At 41.4% G+C, this 16,950-nt stretch overlaps 1 protein-coding gene across 2 annotated transcripts in view; it reads left to right on the top strand.

Annotated features, from left to right (window-relative positions):
* The window catches only part of bcl11aa (BCL11 transcription factor A a), a 48,581-nt gene extending 32,166 nt beyond the window's left edge, over positions 1 to 16,415 (top strand). For both annotated transcript variants that reach the window (XM_069538715.1, XM_069538714.1), the window contains exon 3: positions 12,039 to 16,415. In XM_069538715.1, the coding sequence (XP_069394816.1) occupies positions 12,039 to 14,284 (2,246 nt within the window). In that variant the 3' untranslated portion in view covers positions 14,285 to 16,415. The remainder of the gene's footprint in view (positions 1 to 12,038) is intronic.
* Positions 16,416 to 16,950: the final 535 nt, after the last annotated feature.

Below are 16,950 nucleotides of genomic sequence, written 5' to 3'. Positions count from 1 at the left end.
ACCAGTCACAAGCATGATGAAAACACCACTCACAGCCACAGAGGCACCCCACTGTGGGACCGTGTGGTGAAACTCAGTGTGATACTGTATGGATCAAACAATAAAAGTTTAGTGTTTCACTTTCTTAACAATGTCAGATGTTTTTCAACATTTCCATCGAATTGAATTATTCATGGATCAGATGGAAAAAACTGGCAAATTTATGAGAGACACACTTTGTTATTTTTATTTGATCTGCACCAAATTTCACATTCTAGTGAATTTGTGGTTTCATGAGGAGACTGTTGGAGGATGTATGCACTCTCTCTGAGTGCCATTCTCATCCTATGAGTGTTTTTTCCCTATTTAAATATAAAGTGATGATCAAGGTCACTGTTTTTCTGCATGAACAGCAATCTGTGATGCTCAGCGCACTTCAAGACAAAAAAAAAAAACGTGTGAAACCAGAAAATATAAGTTCATAATATATTTAAAATTATATTTGGAAAACAAATTCCCTTACAAAACCAGGCTCATGATAATAAACAAAAACTTTTCTCATGCAAAAGCTTGTCTGTTTAATTTGTATTGTTTTCATTACATAAAACAGAAGGAATCAGAATTAAACTTTTTGAGCTGCCACAAGTTCCCTTTTTTTCACATTATTGGTTTTGACATAGGTTTTGGTGATGTAAACTCTGTTGTTCAGATTAAAAAGGTACTTGTTAACCCGGGGCAAATTTATTTTAAACTGAGGATGATGCGAACTCCCCCAAATACGAACCCTGACTAGTAGAAGGGACGAGTGGTTTCACACATACACACACACAAAAAAAAAAAATCTCTCCATCATCTGACTTTGGTTCCAGCCCATGCACACCTTGTTTCTCTTGGAGGGCGAAAGATTTCCTTTGGCGACGAGCGGCGGGCTTTTCTCTCCGGGAGCCGTCACAGCTGCCTTGCACAGTAGAATGAATTTAAAGAGGCAGGTAAACTGCTGCTCGCTTCGCATTAACAGAGCCATATATTTAGCCTGTCTCGCTGGCTTTTTTTTTTTTCTTCTTCTCCCCCTTCCACCCATCTCTGTCTTTTCCCTCTGCTCTTAGTTTTTTTTCCCCGGCCTGCAGAAAACGTCTGGGGGATCGATAGGGCTCTCAGGGTGTAGTGACTGCAGCTCTAATGAATCAAGACTACAGTGTTTGTTAAGTAGACGTAGCTGTGAAGGACTGCTGGAGGGGAGTTTGTCTTTGTGCTTTATCTTATCGCAACACTCCTTTTGCTGTTTGTCTCTGTGAGCAACAGAACAGTGACCAAATCTGGGAACTTTGATAGGAAATTTAATATCAACCCTCTCACATAGTTCTACTCTTTTGCCTCTTGGCAGGAAGATTATTTGTGGAGACAACTAGAATCGGCATCGAGCGGTTTGCTTTTTAAATTGGAAATGATTAAATCCTGAGTATGTTCAGATGACTCTGTCTTCACAAGCAGCTCAAATTTGAAAATAACCAGTTGATGCAATTATTTATTATCCTTGCCAAAAACCCATGCTGCTGTTGCAGAGTCAGTCTTGGAATTCTCTCGTGAAATGTGCATTAAAATCAAATGCCTGAAAAAATCTTCCAAATACCTGAGACCCACTTGAGTTTGTAGCCTTGTCTGCAAACAAAAATAGAAAAGAAAATAATGTTTTTCGCTGCAGCTTAAACTGTATCTCTCCAAGGTTGGACAGTGAGACGGTGGGAGGCTGTTTGTTTTAAAAGCAGGATGGTTTGTATTTCCTGTCATACCTCCTCCTCCTCTTTTCTCTCTTTCACCACAAGCAAGAGCTATCTAGGAGAAAAAAAGGCTTTTTATCGCTGATGGCTAATAGTCATAAATTTGTATTAAATATGTCCTTTATCGATTGGCCTTGCCGGATGAATACAATTAAAGAGACGGCGCTGAGTGCTTCCCACCTGGGATGGGATGATGAAAGGATTAAAAGAGGGGAGGGATGGATGGACAGAGGGAGAGAGGGAGAAGAAACAATGAGGGGAAAGTGGGAGGGATGGATGGACTGAATGAACAAACAAGCAAAGAGGTTTTTGGCTTCTTTGGTCAAGTTGCAACCTGTCAACATGTTGTAAATGTGTGTGTGTGTGTGTGTGTGTGTGTGAGTGTAGTATTCTTTCAATATCCCCTCCCCTCCTTGATTTCCAAGGTTCCTTGTCTCCTTCCTCCTTATCCATTCTGTTATGATGCCAAATCATCAGGAATAAAAGAGATAGTTAAATGTGTGGGAGGTGTGGGAAGGAGAAAGAGGGATCGAGTGATTGAAACGAGAGAAAGGAGACAGAGAGAGAGGACAGCCACCTGTATGCAATGTTGATGGACAGATGGAGGGATGAAACCAGCTGAACGGAGGAGGGATTAGATGAAGAGAGGAAGCAAAGCGCTGTGTTTGTGTGTGTGGGCCTCCGGCCAGCTGAGGTGTTTGCTCGGCTCAGAGTGATCTCCCACTGTGGTCACTGCAAGACTCTCTCTCACACACACACACACACACACACACACACTAATAACTGAATTGTCCTGCTTGGCAGCTGTTGCAGGTCCCTGCAGATCACTCAATACCACACTGGCTTTTTGTATATACGTGTGTGCGTGTGTGTGTGTGTGTGTGTGTTCAGTGACCACCAGCTTCTTTCTTATGGCCCTAAAGAATTGTGTGTTTCCAAGAAAAATGAAGCAGGATTGTTTTAGTAGAAATTAAAATCACATTTTCTAATTTCTTACATTCCTACACTTGAGACTGATTTTACGTCTGGACTGAAGCTGAAAATAGCTGATGTAGAATAAAAAAAAGTATTTTTCTAAATTGATTATTTTTTCTACCAGAAAAATCTTCAAAGTTACACATTTTCAATTATCCTCTATAATAAAGTCTCTTGAAGAACATACCATGGGACACTCACTGAAATTGCAGATCAGTAAATAACAAATTGAATGAAATCCATTAATTAATTGTAGGTGAAATTCATCAGAAGTTGACCCTACAGAGTATCTTACTGATTTCAATCATTCTGTTGATTTCATTCAGGCTTTTAGTCACTGACTATATAGTTTGACAAAACCTCTTCAGACCTACTCAATGTTTTTCCATCGCATTAAAAAGTCTCTTCATCTCAAATTACAACTTCAAGTTCAAGAATAAAGATAAAGCTCATTTGATTCTTTGTGTGTTTGGTTTGAAATGTTTGAATGTTTGAATGCCACCTATCTGAAGTGTTATTCCATCATGACTGTTCTCTGTGGACCCAGTTATTCATATTGTTGATGCTCTCAGGGCAGTTAGAGAAACAGATCCACCAGTTTGAGGTTTCTTGTATCTTCAAGAAACCTTAGTATTTATGTTCAACGATTGTAACATTGCAAATTGGGGCGCAGGATATATCAACATATCCTTTATGTAAGTAAACTATGAGTTTAATAAAGGATGTAATCTGTGAAACAGCTGCATGAGCCCGGAAATGACCACTTTAAATCAGAGGGAGGTCACCAATCTGCAACAGATTAACAGTTGAAAGAAAGTTTCTGCATTGCATTTTGGGTTTAAGTAGAAGTCCACAAGCTGAGTCATTGAGAATTGTGTGTGTGTGTGTGTGTGTCAGGACCAAGTTTCCTCTTTCAAACCCTTGTTTCTCTCTCTCTCTGTCTCTCTGCTCACATAAGTGCTGTAATTTGGATGCTCTGTAATTTCACCATGGTGGTTTAGGGTTAAGTGGAGGCTGTCCCTGCCATCATGAGTACTGCTCTTCCAAACGGACACACACACTCACTCATACACACATGCACACACACTGGATCATTGCTACATTGCGCTTGGATGCTTCTACAAAGGCCAGTCCATTTAATTACATTTATAAACACAGTTTAAGGGCCCGGGCTGTGTCATTAGAACTTTATGAGATACATTACTGTGTTTGTGTGTGCATGTGTGCGCACGTGTGTGTGTCCAATTGAGAGAAAGAAAAAGAAACTTTGTCACACGGCAGATATAATGGGCAGCAGACACACACACACACACACACACACACACACACACACACAAACACATTTGAACACATGCACACCAGCCTGCATGCATGCATATGTGCACGCGCAAACACACTCTATCCCTCTCACAGACACACACACACACACACACAACAGTAGATTACTAGTGCGAGAGTTGCAGATAGCACAGTCTGTAGCCCAGCAGGGATTCCACACACATAGACAGAAGGTATTGATATATTCCACAAACACACACACACACACACATTGGGACAGACGGTATTGATATTTTTGCTCATCAGCCTCGAGTGTATGGCCGTGCAGAAGAATCACACAGATACACATTCTCGCACACATCCATGCACACACAGCATGTAATCAGACAGGCTCGATAATCCATTGTTGTTTTTGGTAATTCAAATGCATTCATAGTTCTCTCTTCCATAAAAATACAGCATCATTATTGTCAGGCCTGTGGGCTTCCATTGGCAAAACTTGTTTGGAGTTATTTTAAGTTCCAGCTGTAATTGAAAATAGCTCCACAGCTCGAGCTGGAATACTCCGATAAATAGCCCGGCATGTAAACAGCATCTTTAATCTAAATCACAATCTGATAACAAACCATGTTATGATGTTTTATAAGCGTGAGTGAAATCACAGCCAGAGTGATATGGTGAAGTCAGATCTGATAGAAAATTGTTAACTGAACCGTGTCAAAGAAAACCAGGTGATAACTAGGGTACAGCCCACATGGAATAGTGGTGAAGAGTTGCCTGGAGGAGTCAAATAAATTCTTAACAGATGCAATGCTGGATAATCCTTCTACATTCCATCATGATTCAAATCTCATCCAACACATTTTATTTAAGCAAGACCCCTGACAGGGACACTAGCCTGCATTCAACTCTAACTTTCTAGGTGCTGTATGTACCCCTAAGCTAGGAAAGGCTCATGGGAACATTTTACACTCCATGGTGCATCTTAAAGGTACAGTGTGTTACAAACACACTAGAATGTCTAAAGGAAAACGTTTTAATGTTCAAAAGGCAGGATGAAATTATGCTACAACCAAAGCCTGAAAGCTTTCCGAAGCCTCCCTGATCTCTCTCCAAGAACTCTTTGTCTTTTCAGTCTCTTTGTAGTCCTGAGGATATTAATTGTACAACTTGGGATTATTGAAAGTGACGGATGTAATCACTATACGTAAAGAACGAGAGAGAGGCTTAAAGTCAAAGTTAAGTCCTTGCCTTCTTTCAAAGTCGCTGCATAAAATGGATGTGCTTGTTTGGTCTAGCCTACTGACGTTCTCATGTTGCACCACTGTTCCTTCATTATGCCATCTAATAACATCGTGAAGAATGGTTTAGTGAAGAGGTCTCCCCAGCCATCAGACATAAACACTACTGAACATCTATGGGATGCAGAAATAAAGCCTGATTTGAAGAAGAAGGAGAGTCTCTCCTCTCTTCAGGGTAAGGTCAACAAATCTTGGCAGGACTCATCCCTTCCCCTTATTCATATATTGTGAGGGAGCTCCTGCAGTTTTTCGTCCCCTCTTCAATGACTACACAACTATTCTCTGCCTTGGCGTTCACATACTTTTAAGACGTTTCTTTGATCTAGCCCCGACTAGTAACCAGTAATAGAGGCTGATTTCCTTCCAAGCAGAACACTGCCCTTTTGAGCAATTGCAGTCATGTTGTTATTTGACTGCGCCGCTCTCCTCAGTGAGCAGACAGGACACCAGCTGCCACTGTTTGCATTCCAATTGTTTGCTGTCCAGTTAGTAAGAAAGCTTTTGCACGGAGGGGAAGACGTTTTGGGGAAAGGAGGACAGTGCAGCCCCTTCCTTCTGGACCATACTGGACGTTTTTTGCAGGATGTGCATTGATAGCTTAGAGGAATTTTGTGACAATTGAATATGATGCCACTCAAGTATGTTACAGTGTTCTCGTTTTTGCTGGTGTCCTGGGTTTTTACAAGAGCCTTGATTTATACTTGACCTTATGCTTTTGAGTTTAACAAACAGGATTTTCAAATGGTTTCATGTACGAGCCCAAGGGTCGTTGAATATCCTCTGCTCAAACATGCAGTTCTGAAATGAAAACATGGAGAGAACCATAATTAGGCCAACACGTTTTTTTTTCACATGACAACAATGATGTGGTTAAGTGCTTTTGGGCAGTATAACTGACTGTAGTAACAGAAGCAGAAAGCCACAACTGTTGCACTCTAGTGGGTGATGATGGAGGGAGGACGGAGGGAGGTAGGGAGGAAGGCTGGGTTACGACAGTGAAGTCGATAATGTCTATGTACTGCAGAAACCATTTTAAAGTCATTTGCTCTTGGTCTGCTCCCCCTCGGAGGGCAGTGCATCAGTTATGGCACAGATGTACGTTCATGAGATATGAGTTACCGCATGTGTCACTGAAAATATATATGGATTGTAATATCGGGAGGGGGAGGGTGAAACAGACATGAACAGAACTCATTATCACACAATGATTATATTCATGTCACCAATTTCCCCATTATAATTACTGTCCAATATGAATATGACAGAGATATTCATATGCCATAAATTGCCCATTTGACCTACTGTCAACTCCCAGTAATTCTGCTCGTTTTTAAGGAATATTACAAAAATTTTGGTGGGATTTTTATTTTATTTACACAACACTGTATTTGTTCCATCAACTGGTCAAACTATTTAGTTACTCAAACCAGTTAAATTAAATTAGTGCTGCAAGCCTAAATGTATGACATTGTAGTTCATGTGACATGTTGTTGACACATTTCTTTTAGTTCATGTGACATATTGTTGACACATTTCTTTTATTTATAACTACTGAAGTCCTGTTATCTCAGTTTTCGAAATGTATATATTTCTGTCACTACATGGACTTCCTAATGCAAAAAAAAATTCTTCAGTTTCTTAAACCTAAAACATCCAACAGTGCGTGCTAAATTAACGGAATTAAATGAACATGTCCCTCCTGATATAAGAACAAATGCCTGGTGAGGAGGTAAAAAAAGTGGAAAATAAATTCTAGTGAAATGGTCAGGTATCCCTTTAAGGTAAAGCAGGAGGTGATCGGGGTGAGCAGTGATGCCCAGATGTAAATATAAGCAGCAGGTCCTGAAAGCCTGAGGCTCAGATAGAAATCCCAAATTGTATTAAGGGACATTGTCTCTCACTCCCAGTATGCGTACCTAATCCTGTTTCAGCGATGTTCCATTACCTCAATTACTATCATCTCACCCAGAGGTGGACTCAGCCAAGGACACCACCGGAGAGCCAGCGATGGGTGGAGAGAGAGCGGAGAGGGTGGAGGAAGAGGAGGGGAGGGATGGCTGTAGAGGAGAGAGTCATATATGGTTTAAAGAAAGAATGATGAAAGAGGAGAGATAGGAAATAGGCAGCGGAGAGTAGGGAGGAAAATTAAATAAAGAGATGGAAGTTATGCTGTAGAGAGAAATTAACACAAGAAAGATGAGAAAGGAGAACAAACTGATTATGCAGATAGATTTCACATTCATGTCAGACCAGTATTTTTACTGGTAGCTGTGTCCTTGCCAAAACCTGGCATCACTTTTTGTTTCCCAGCTGGTCGGAGAGGGATGTAGTGGTGACAGTCCAGCTAATTTACAGGACAGACTGACTGGCTGAAGAACAGGCAGTCTCACAGGCTGACGTGTTCTGGGGGGGATTCAAAATATAGAAATAATGTAAATGTGCTGTGAGATCTTTGTGCTGTCACCATAAATGTGCGCTCAACCACAACAGGCCTGATATCATCCAAAACATGTGGGTGTGCACATAGTTGTGTACATACTCTGATCAGTGGCTCAGCCGTGTGGACAAGTTACAAACTAGGGATCACAATGGAAGCTTTTTGATTTTGTGTGAGCAGCTGATAAAAGTGATTCTTGACATTTGATGAGGTGTTATGACACTTACATTTTCAAAATGTGTTCCATGGCAATAAGATTTACATGCTAATAAAGTAATCTACAATTCAAGTGAAACTTTCACTAGAAAAATACAAACAAATATGACATTCTCCAAGAATCGTGCATTTATTTCTTTTCCTTGATGTACAGTGTGTCTCAATGACTGATGTGAGTGCTGCACATCCTTTTGAGAGGGATGGATATGGCCACACACTCTGTCTCTCTCTCTCACACACACACACACACACACACACACACACACACACACACAGAGGAGTCGTGAAACATGAGTCAAGCTGCCTTACTGCCTCCCTCTCCCATCCAGCACCACATAAGTGTCCAAGCAATGGCCCTGGCTTAATAGGACTTAATGCCTGTGCTGTCACCATAGCGTCGCCAGTATTGAGTGTTGGGACATTTCTGAAACTGTGTATGAGTGTGTTCTCTGGTTTCTCACTCGTGACTCTATGGCTTTGACATTTACCCCCAGCTAAAGAGATGGATGCTATTATTTATCCACATCTTCTTTCTTCCTTCTGTCCTCCTCCAATTCCTCTTCTTCCATATACCTGCTGTATCCAAATTGAACACTTGCAGCAAGTATTTGTCAACTGCACCTAAACTAAGAGGTATTACCTCCGCTATTTCTTTCTTTCCTTTTTCTCGGACTCTTATCTGTCTTCATCTTCTGTTCTCCATTATACTTTCTCACTTGATTTTCCTACCTCAGAGTGCTGGCGAGTTTGCCTAATGAAGTGGCTGATGGGAGTATATTACAGAGAGACAGAGTGGAGCGGTCGCCTACTCTAAAATCCATTAACCTTACAGTTTCAATCAGCGCGCAGACAAGTCTGAGCTACGAGTCAAAAAGGAGCGTATTAGCCGAGTTACACTATTGTGCCTTGTGCTTGTGTTTGCTCAATATTTTGCCCACTTTCAGCTGAAAGGACAAATTCTTCTTTTACTCTGTATTATCACTGTGCTCATCATATTACATATATGCACGAGCTAATTTTTCCTACAATTGATAGTGTTTTTCTGGGTGGAGCAGATGCTGCTGAATGGGGGCACAGCACCAAAATCAACAGGCCCTGGTCATACTGTATACAGCCTCAATGGATCCTCTTACCCTGTCAGTACATCAGATTTCATGCATGTACAAATAACTGAGATTCTTCAGGTTTGTTCAGACATTTGTCGGAACTGATTTTCAAGAAGTTTCTTGAAAACTCTTTTTTTTTTTACTCTGAATTGCAGGTCTTAACTAAACCTGTGGGTTTTTACACATTTTGACATTTCGGAGTTATTTAAAAGTCCTGAAATGCTTAAAATCCTCCAGTAGTTCTCACAATGGAAAAGTAAAGATTAGAGGAAAAGGTTGACATATAAAGGATAGCATCTTGCAAAGGGAAAACTCATCAGCCCATCCCCATGATTTAGACTAAGAGCGAAAAAGTGCATTTTTATTTTCAGTGCTGTCGGTGTTCAGGATTAGAGTGTACCAGCCAGCGGAACAAAGATGAATAAATAATTAAAGCCTCCCTGGACCTGATAATGCAAATGATATTCACAGGTTAGATCTGATGCAGGTGGCCACAATTAGTGGCAATTTGTGGCGATTTTAATGATCCATAATTTAGCTGATGGTCATGTAGGATAAGTGTGTTTGTGTGTACAGTAGGAGAGACGGGCAGAGAGGGAGGGACAGATGGCGAATGCTCAAAAGAAGGGGAAATTAAGGAAGGGGAAGAATCTCTCACCAGGCACGGAATGAATAGATAGACAGGATCCCTGTTGACACACACACACACGCTTAAACACTTTTATGTGCCTAGTTTATGACAACATGCTATTCTTTCAAAGTTCAATATCATTTTTGTGAATAAGAGCCTTTCTTTTGTCAATTCAAATTGCTGTTAATTAACTGCTAGTGTATGTTTTGAAGTAAGCCTCATAGTGTGAAGAAAATGGCATTGCTTATAACACATACTTTTATGTACACACACACACACTTTCCAAATATGTTTTATGTTTTTTCCCACTGCAACCTCTCTGACTCTCTCTTTCGGGCCGTCAGGAGTAAATTGCAGAGTGCCGATGTATAAAAGCTTCTGTGTAAACCATGACATTCTTTCACTATCACTGCTAATTTGGCAAATTCGTTCTGTCAGTAATTAGCAGGTAATATGTCCCAGTTTTGCGGGTATTTTTACTGCCCACCTTAGCTGTTTTACATATTAATGGAATGTTTTGTAATTCATTGTTCATGAAACGTTACAGTAAAATGGCTTTTTACCTAAAATCAACTGAGATAATTAGCATCTATACCACGACCCTACAATGACACCAGTGTATTTGCTTTTGCAATATTATCACAGCCTGTTTATTATGTGTTGCAACTGTTTTTGATATAAATATTGATATAACAGTAATTATTGCACAAATAAAATCAACACATAAATTGCATATTTGTATTTTTGTTTTATTTTTGAACAAAATGTTTTGACATAGTTCAAGCCCATGCACACTTTTACCCTTTCTTAGCAGTCGTGCACTTATATATAGTTCATATTTATATATACATACAGTATATTATCCATATACACTAATTAGAACATTTTAAATCAGTAATTATTACATTTTAATTAAATATACTTTTTTGTGGCTGATGTATATATGGGATTTAAGATTAATTTATTTTATTATTTTTAATGGCGTCATGTTCTATGTCAAAAAAATACACAGATCGGTGTATCGGTGTATCAGGGCCTTAACTTTTGACCTTAGTTTAGTTGCATTCATGCCTGGTGATAGTGACATTAAATGTCTAAGCTCCTGCATTACTGTCAGGTTGCCTCTCTTATCAATTTGTCAGTGTGTGAATGTGAATCTCTGCTTGTTCAGGTTGTCAGATGCACCCACATTGCACTGTGCTTAATCGGGGAAGGTTCTGAATGGCAGCAACAAAGTTTCGTTTGTCATCTAATCTTGTAAACGAGCTGATGGCCAACCATTCTCTACTCTAATGAGATTACACATGCATTCTGGTTCCCATCCAGGTCATTGTTGCCGAGGCCATTCAAAGGCAATTATTGTTTTAAATGTTCCTCTTGTCGCCATCTCGAAGTGACTCTGCATGTTTCAGTGAGGGAAGAAGCTATGAGACAGGCTAAAGGGGTTAGTCTTTCTCTCCAGACGAAGCCTAAATGTTTTTACACTCACACTGTTTTACCTTCTCCCTTCCCCAGGCAGCCACAGTGCCCTGCGCTCTGTGCGTAAATACGAATAAGTGTGTGTTTGTATGTGCGGGTGTCTGTGGGGTGATGGAAGGAGGGTATGACTCCAGAGCACAGTGTGCATAAACAGATTTGAATTTGATTTATTTGTTGTCAGAATGTGAAATTACTCTTTATATATTGGGTTATACTTATAAATAAATCACCGGTCTTAACCTGTTTTCAGATATATTAGAAGTGTAATTCCTAATGCATCTGATATCGATACAGAAGCAAAATTCTAAAGCGTGAAAGGATTCTCCCATGTTGCCTCTCGTGTATGTGTGTATATGTGTATATGTGTATAGTGTGTTTGTCAGCAGGCCTCTGTTTTGGTAGATCAGTGAGAAGTGGTCGTCCGCCGGGACAGCCCTGTTTCTTTGTTCTCCTGCTGACAATGGAGGACTCACAGTCAGTCTAAAGGGAGAAATTATGTCCCAGAGCAGTCTGTGAGAAGAACAAATACATACACACACACACTACTTCTCACATGCTACTCATGTGGGGCATGACCTCAATAAGAGCTACTGTTGTATTTGCAAGCCCTCAACACCATGTGCTGACCACTTTTAAAAGCTGTAAGAGTTAGGCCTAGGGTTCAATTAAAATACTGGTTCAGTCAAGTTAAACAGAGTTGTTCTTCATCTACTGTTTATGTGCAATTGTGTCAATTCATTTCAATTGAATGGCAATGCAGCATTTACAAATCTGTGTTTCCTGCTAAACTGACTCAAATATTTCTATAGTAAAAGTTAAAACTCTCTTAACATGATTCAATTTTCTCTGTCACAACAGGAAAGGAGGAGCCAACCACCTATACCTGCACAACCTGCAAGCAGTCGTATGGCAGCGCTTGGTTCCTGCTGCAGCATGCTCAGAATACCCATGGATTCCGCATCTACCTGGAAAGTGAACATGGCAGCCCTCTCACACCACGTATGGGTGGACCTTCCTCCATGGGTGGGGGTGCAGACTGCCCTTCTCAGCCTCCCCTTCATGGTCTCCATTTGCCTCCTGATGCAAGCCCCTTCAACCTCCTCCGCATCCCTGGCTCGGGCTCAGGTGGACGGGATAGCATCGGAGTAGGGGGTGGAATTGGCGCAGCTGGCACTGCTGGTGGGGGTCATCATCAGCGATTCCCTCCCACACCACCTCTGTTCAGCCCCCCTCCAAGGAACCACTTGGACCCCCATCACCTGAGCCCAGAGGAGCTGGCGCTGGCAGCCCACCACCCGAGTGCCTTTGACAGGGTGCTGCGCCTCAATCCTCCTCTGCCCCTGGACCCCCCTCCAACAATGGACTTCTCAAGGCGGCTAAGGGAGCTGGCGGGCAACACCTCAGGGTCCACTCCCCCGCTATCCCCAAGCCGGCCCAGCCCCATGCAGCGCTTACTCCAGCCATTCCAGACAGGAGGAGGGAGTGGAGGAACAGGAGGAGCAGGGGGCAGCAAACCTCCATATCTTGCTACCCCACCCCCTCTTCCAGGCTCCCTGCAGTCACCTGTGGGCTCTCAGACCACTCCTACTACTCCTCTCCCCTCAGCAGGGGCAACACCCTCATCCACCACCCCCTTGAAATCTAAATGTTGTGAATTTTGTGGCAAAGCCTTCAAGTTTCAGAGTAATCTAATAGTACACAGACGCAGCCACACAGGAGAGAAGCCGTACAAATGTCATCTGTGTGATCATGCTTGTACACAGGCTAGCAAACTGAAACGACATATGAAGACACACATGCACAAATCCTCCTCACCAAACACAGGAAAATCAGAAGATGGCCTCTCAACAGCCTCTTCTCCAGAGCCTGGCACCAGCGAGCACATGGGGAGCGCAAGCCATGCCCTTAAGTCAGTGGTGGCCAAGCTGAAAAGTGAGAATAACCGCATGCTTCGTGAGAATGGTGAGGAGGAGGAGGAGGAAGAGGAGGAAGAGGAAGAGGAAGAGGAGGAGGAAGAGGAAGAGGAGGAAGAAGAAGAGGAGGGAGAGGAGGAAGAAGAACAAAATGGAGAGAGGGTACCCAGAAGAAACAACAGCTATCACTTTGGTTTAAACCTTGAAACAGCACGTCAGCATGAAAATAATGGCGGTATTGGAAGTCGACTGGGAGCTTTGGCTGATGAAGGGTCTATCCCTCGGTCACTGCCAGAGGTGATGCAGGGAATGGGTCTTGCCGCTAGCATGCAGCACTTCAGCGAAGCCCTAAATGCACACAAACGTAATGCCATGGCCCAGGAGAACCACCTGCACCATCACCTCAACCGAGACCACCACCACAATCGCGAGATATGTGATGGAGACTCTGTGCTGGAAACAGACCGTGGGGAAGATTGCTCTGTCTCAACAGTGAATGGGCGGGGAGCATCCCCTAATGAATCTGCCTCTGTAGGCCTCTCTAAGAAACTGCTTCTGGGTAGCCCCAGTCCGCTCAGCCCTTTCTCTAAACGCATCAAACTGGAAAAGGAATTTGACTTGCCCACTCCAACAATCCCTAATACGGAGAACGTCTACTCCCAGTGGTTGGCTGGCTATGCTGCCTCCCGACAACTCAAGGACCCTTTTCTGAACTTTGGGGATTCCAGACAATCGCCGTTCGCCTCTTCATCTGAGCATTCTTCAGAGAATGGCAGTCTGCGTTTCTCGACCCCTCCGGGGGAACTGGATGGTGGGATGTCAGGCCGAAGTGGTACAGGCAGTGGGGGCAGCACTCCACACCTTGGGGGCCATGGGCGGCCCAGCTCCAAGGATGGCCGCAGGAGTGATACTTGTGAGTATTGTGGCAAGGTGTTCAAGAACTGCAGTAACCTCACGGTACACCGGCGCAGCCACACAGGGGAGAGACCATACAAATGTGACCTGTGCAATTATGCTTGTGCCCAGAGTTCCAAACTTACACGCCATATGAAGACCCATGGTCAGGTGGGCAAAGACGTGTACAAGTGTGAAATTTGTCAGATGCCCTTCAGTGTCTACAGCACCTTGGAGAAACACATGAAAAAATGGCACAGTGACCGCCCTTTGAGTACCGAAATAAAGTCAGAGTAGAAGGCCGAACTATGGGACCTTTTCCCCTCAGCTATGTCCGACATTAGTCCCCTGTTTATTCCCAGCTCCTTGTAGATTTGCCCCAAACCCAACACTCCACTTTCACCAGTCTGGTGGAAGCTTAAGACCATGTGCTCTGCACCAGCACACCCCGTTTCCATTACCCATTGAATGCATGATCTGTATCGGGGCAATACTCTTGCATTGACGCAAAACTTCGAGCCTTTCTCTTGTGCAATAATTTACATGTTGTGTACAATTTTCTTTTTTGAGTTTTCCTTTTCCATTTTTAAGAATTAGTCAGCATGCATAGTATGTTTTTGCTAATCAAAAAAAAAAGAAAATAACTTGTCCCTGGTTGGTTAATTGTTGAGTAAATGTGTTGCTGTTTTTCTCTTGTTCTGTTTTTTTCTTTTTATTCTTCAAAAGAGAAAAGACAAGAAAGATACATCCATGCTGCATACATTCTGTAACACATATCATGTACAGTTTTGTTTTGTAACATGGAAGGTGAACAGTCTCTACCCTATTCTTACAACCCTGGAAATGCACTTATCCTGATCTTTCTAAAAGACACCATGTTCGCACAGGGTTAAAAAAAAATCATGCATTAGCTTGATGACTAAACTGAAATTATCGACAGCCTTCAAATTTCTTTAAAAAAGACAAGGGTGCGCTATGAATTTGTACTATCATTTGGTTGAGTAAGAAAGAGTGCCTTTGATATCTTAAGACCACATTGGCCATAATCTTATCTGCTATAAGTTTGGGGTCACACTAGATAAAGCTAAAAGGTTTAAGCCACCCAGAAAAGGTCCTTGCATCAAGCACCTGACTGCTCAAATAGGCTGTGACAACTCATGCTGAAAGATCATAGAGTTCTTGTTAATCATCATTTAGCTACCTATTACATGTTCAATAGGCTATCTTTAATATGTGGATTTCATGGCAAGCATGGTACAAGCAGTATTGTGTATATCTGAATTATTTGTAGTTTTGTTTCTGGTAAGGAGGTACTTTTGAGTAAGGTAATCTGTAATGTACAATCCTGATTTTGAGGGATAAAACGCATGGCTGAGAAGTGTCATGCATCTGCGTTAGCACAAACCTACAACGCTGCTTTGATATGTCAGTGTGTGGAACAATGCATACAGTAACATATGAGCTCCAAATGAGGCTAACTTTATTTGAGAGCATTAAAATAGACAGCTACACAGAACTGAAAGCTACTTAACTATTACGGGGATCAGAGGCAATCTCTTTCACACTTTCATTCACATTTATAGTATCAAAACAGGGTCATTAACTATGAATTGCAGAAAAAAGAAAGAAAGAATTGCAAAAACTATATATCTGTATTCCAGGGCTCTTGAAAAGAGTGATAATGAGATAATTATAATCAGTATGCATAGGCTAATGCAGGGCACATGTTTTTGTTTGCTGTTTGCTTTTAACCCAAAAGGAGGGTATTTTTTTCCTTGTTGAGTTCCATTCAAGCTGTTTATAGCATAGCACTTGTCACGCTGACATCTCTCTTTCATTGTCCCACACTGATGCAATGTTGGTAGATGGGTTAGGTCTCAAAGCTAGCTTGACATTTATTGGACATGAAGTGCACTGTTTCAATTTTCCCAGTTTACAAGTTTATGCTGAAGGGGGGAAAATTTGTTGAAATGCTGTTAGATAATGAGGGTCCCATAGTTAAAAGCAGTAAAAGATGAGACACATAATCTGTTGTCAGCAACTCCAGCCTCATGACCCTTGATCTCTGTACCCTTGCCGTTTCACCTTTGACCATTTGTCAGTTTGTTACCCCTAGAAACCCCAGAGCTTTGCCTGGGCTGAAAATTGACACTGTCATCAAGGTCTGTAGATTACAAGGTTTGTTGGTTATTTACAATAAGTAGCCATCACTGCGATATGATCACAAAATGGATGCAGCACCTATTGGCGACAGCAGCACTAAAGATCTGTATTTTTAATTAGCTGTATTGCCATCACCACCTGATTGATCTATAGACCTTGACGGCTAGACTACAAACACTCAAATGCTGTTGCTTACACAGAATCTGTTTTTGTATAAATCTTCCTTTGATTATAGATATGAAAATAAACGTTTTTGAAAATAACACTTCACTTCTTTTAGGGGAAACTGTATTTAAGTTTTGTTGTCGTTTCTCTTTTCCTCAGCGTCTTGGTGGTGTTCAAGACTCCGATCACAGTATATATTAAATGATTAAAAAAAAGATGAAAAAAATGAAACGAAAAAAAAAATTCTGTGATGGTTTTGTATTTTATTTTGCCTTGGCTCTTCACAGCTCTTCAGGTTGAAATACAATTTGCATTGGGGAAAGGATTAAGATTATATATGAATATATAATAAAGAACTTAAACTATAGGAAAATGCACATTCATGTCAATTCCTATGCTTAAACACATTTATGGTCTACTTTTTCTGTATTTCTAGAATTGTATTTGAATTCAATGTTCACTTAGAATAGGCACTATAGTATTTATATTGAGGCTCGTATTTTTAACTGTTGCTTGTGCTCTCTAAAGGTATTTACCATACCTTTTTTTGGTAGTGGAAAAAAAAATCCCAAGCTGCCACAGTATATTTTTTTAATTTGGCAGGATAATATAGTGCGAATTATTTGTATGTTTAA

This window comes from Paralichthys olivaceus, chromosome 14 (genome assembly GCF_024713975.1).
Source record: "Paralichthys olivaceus isolate ysfri-2021 chromosome 14, ASM2471397v2, whole genome shotgun sequence".
NCBI lineage: Eukaryota > Metazoa > Chordata > Actinopteri > Pleuronectiformes > Paralichthyidae > Paralichthys > Paralichthys olivaceus.
The sequence above is the reverse complement of the archived record's forward strand: the minus strand, read 5'-3'. Positions and strand labels throughout refer to the sequence as shown.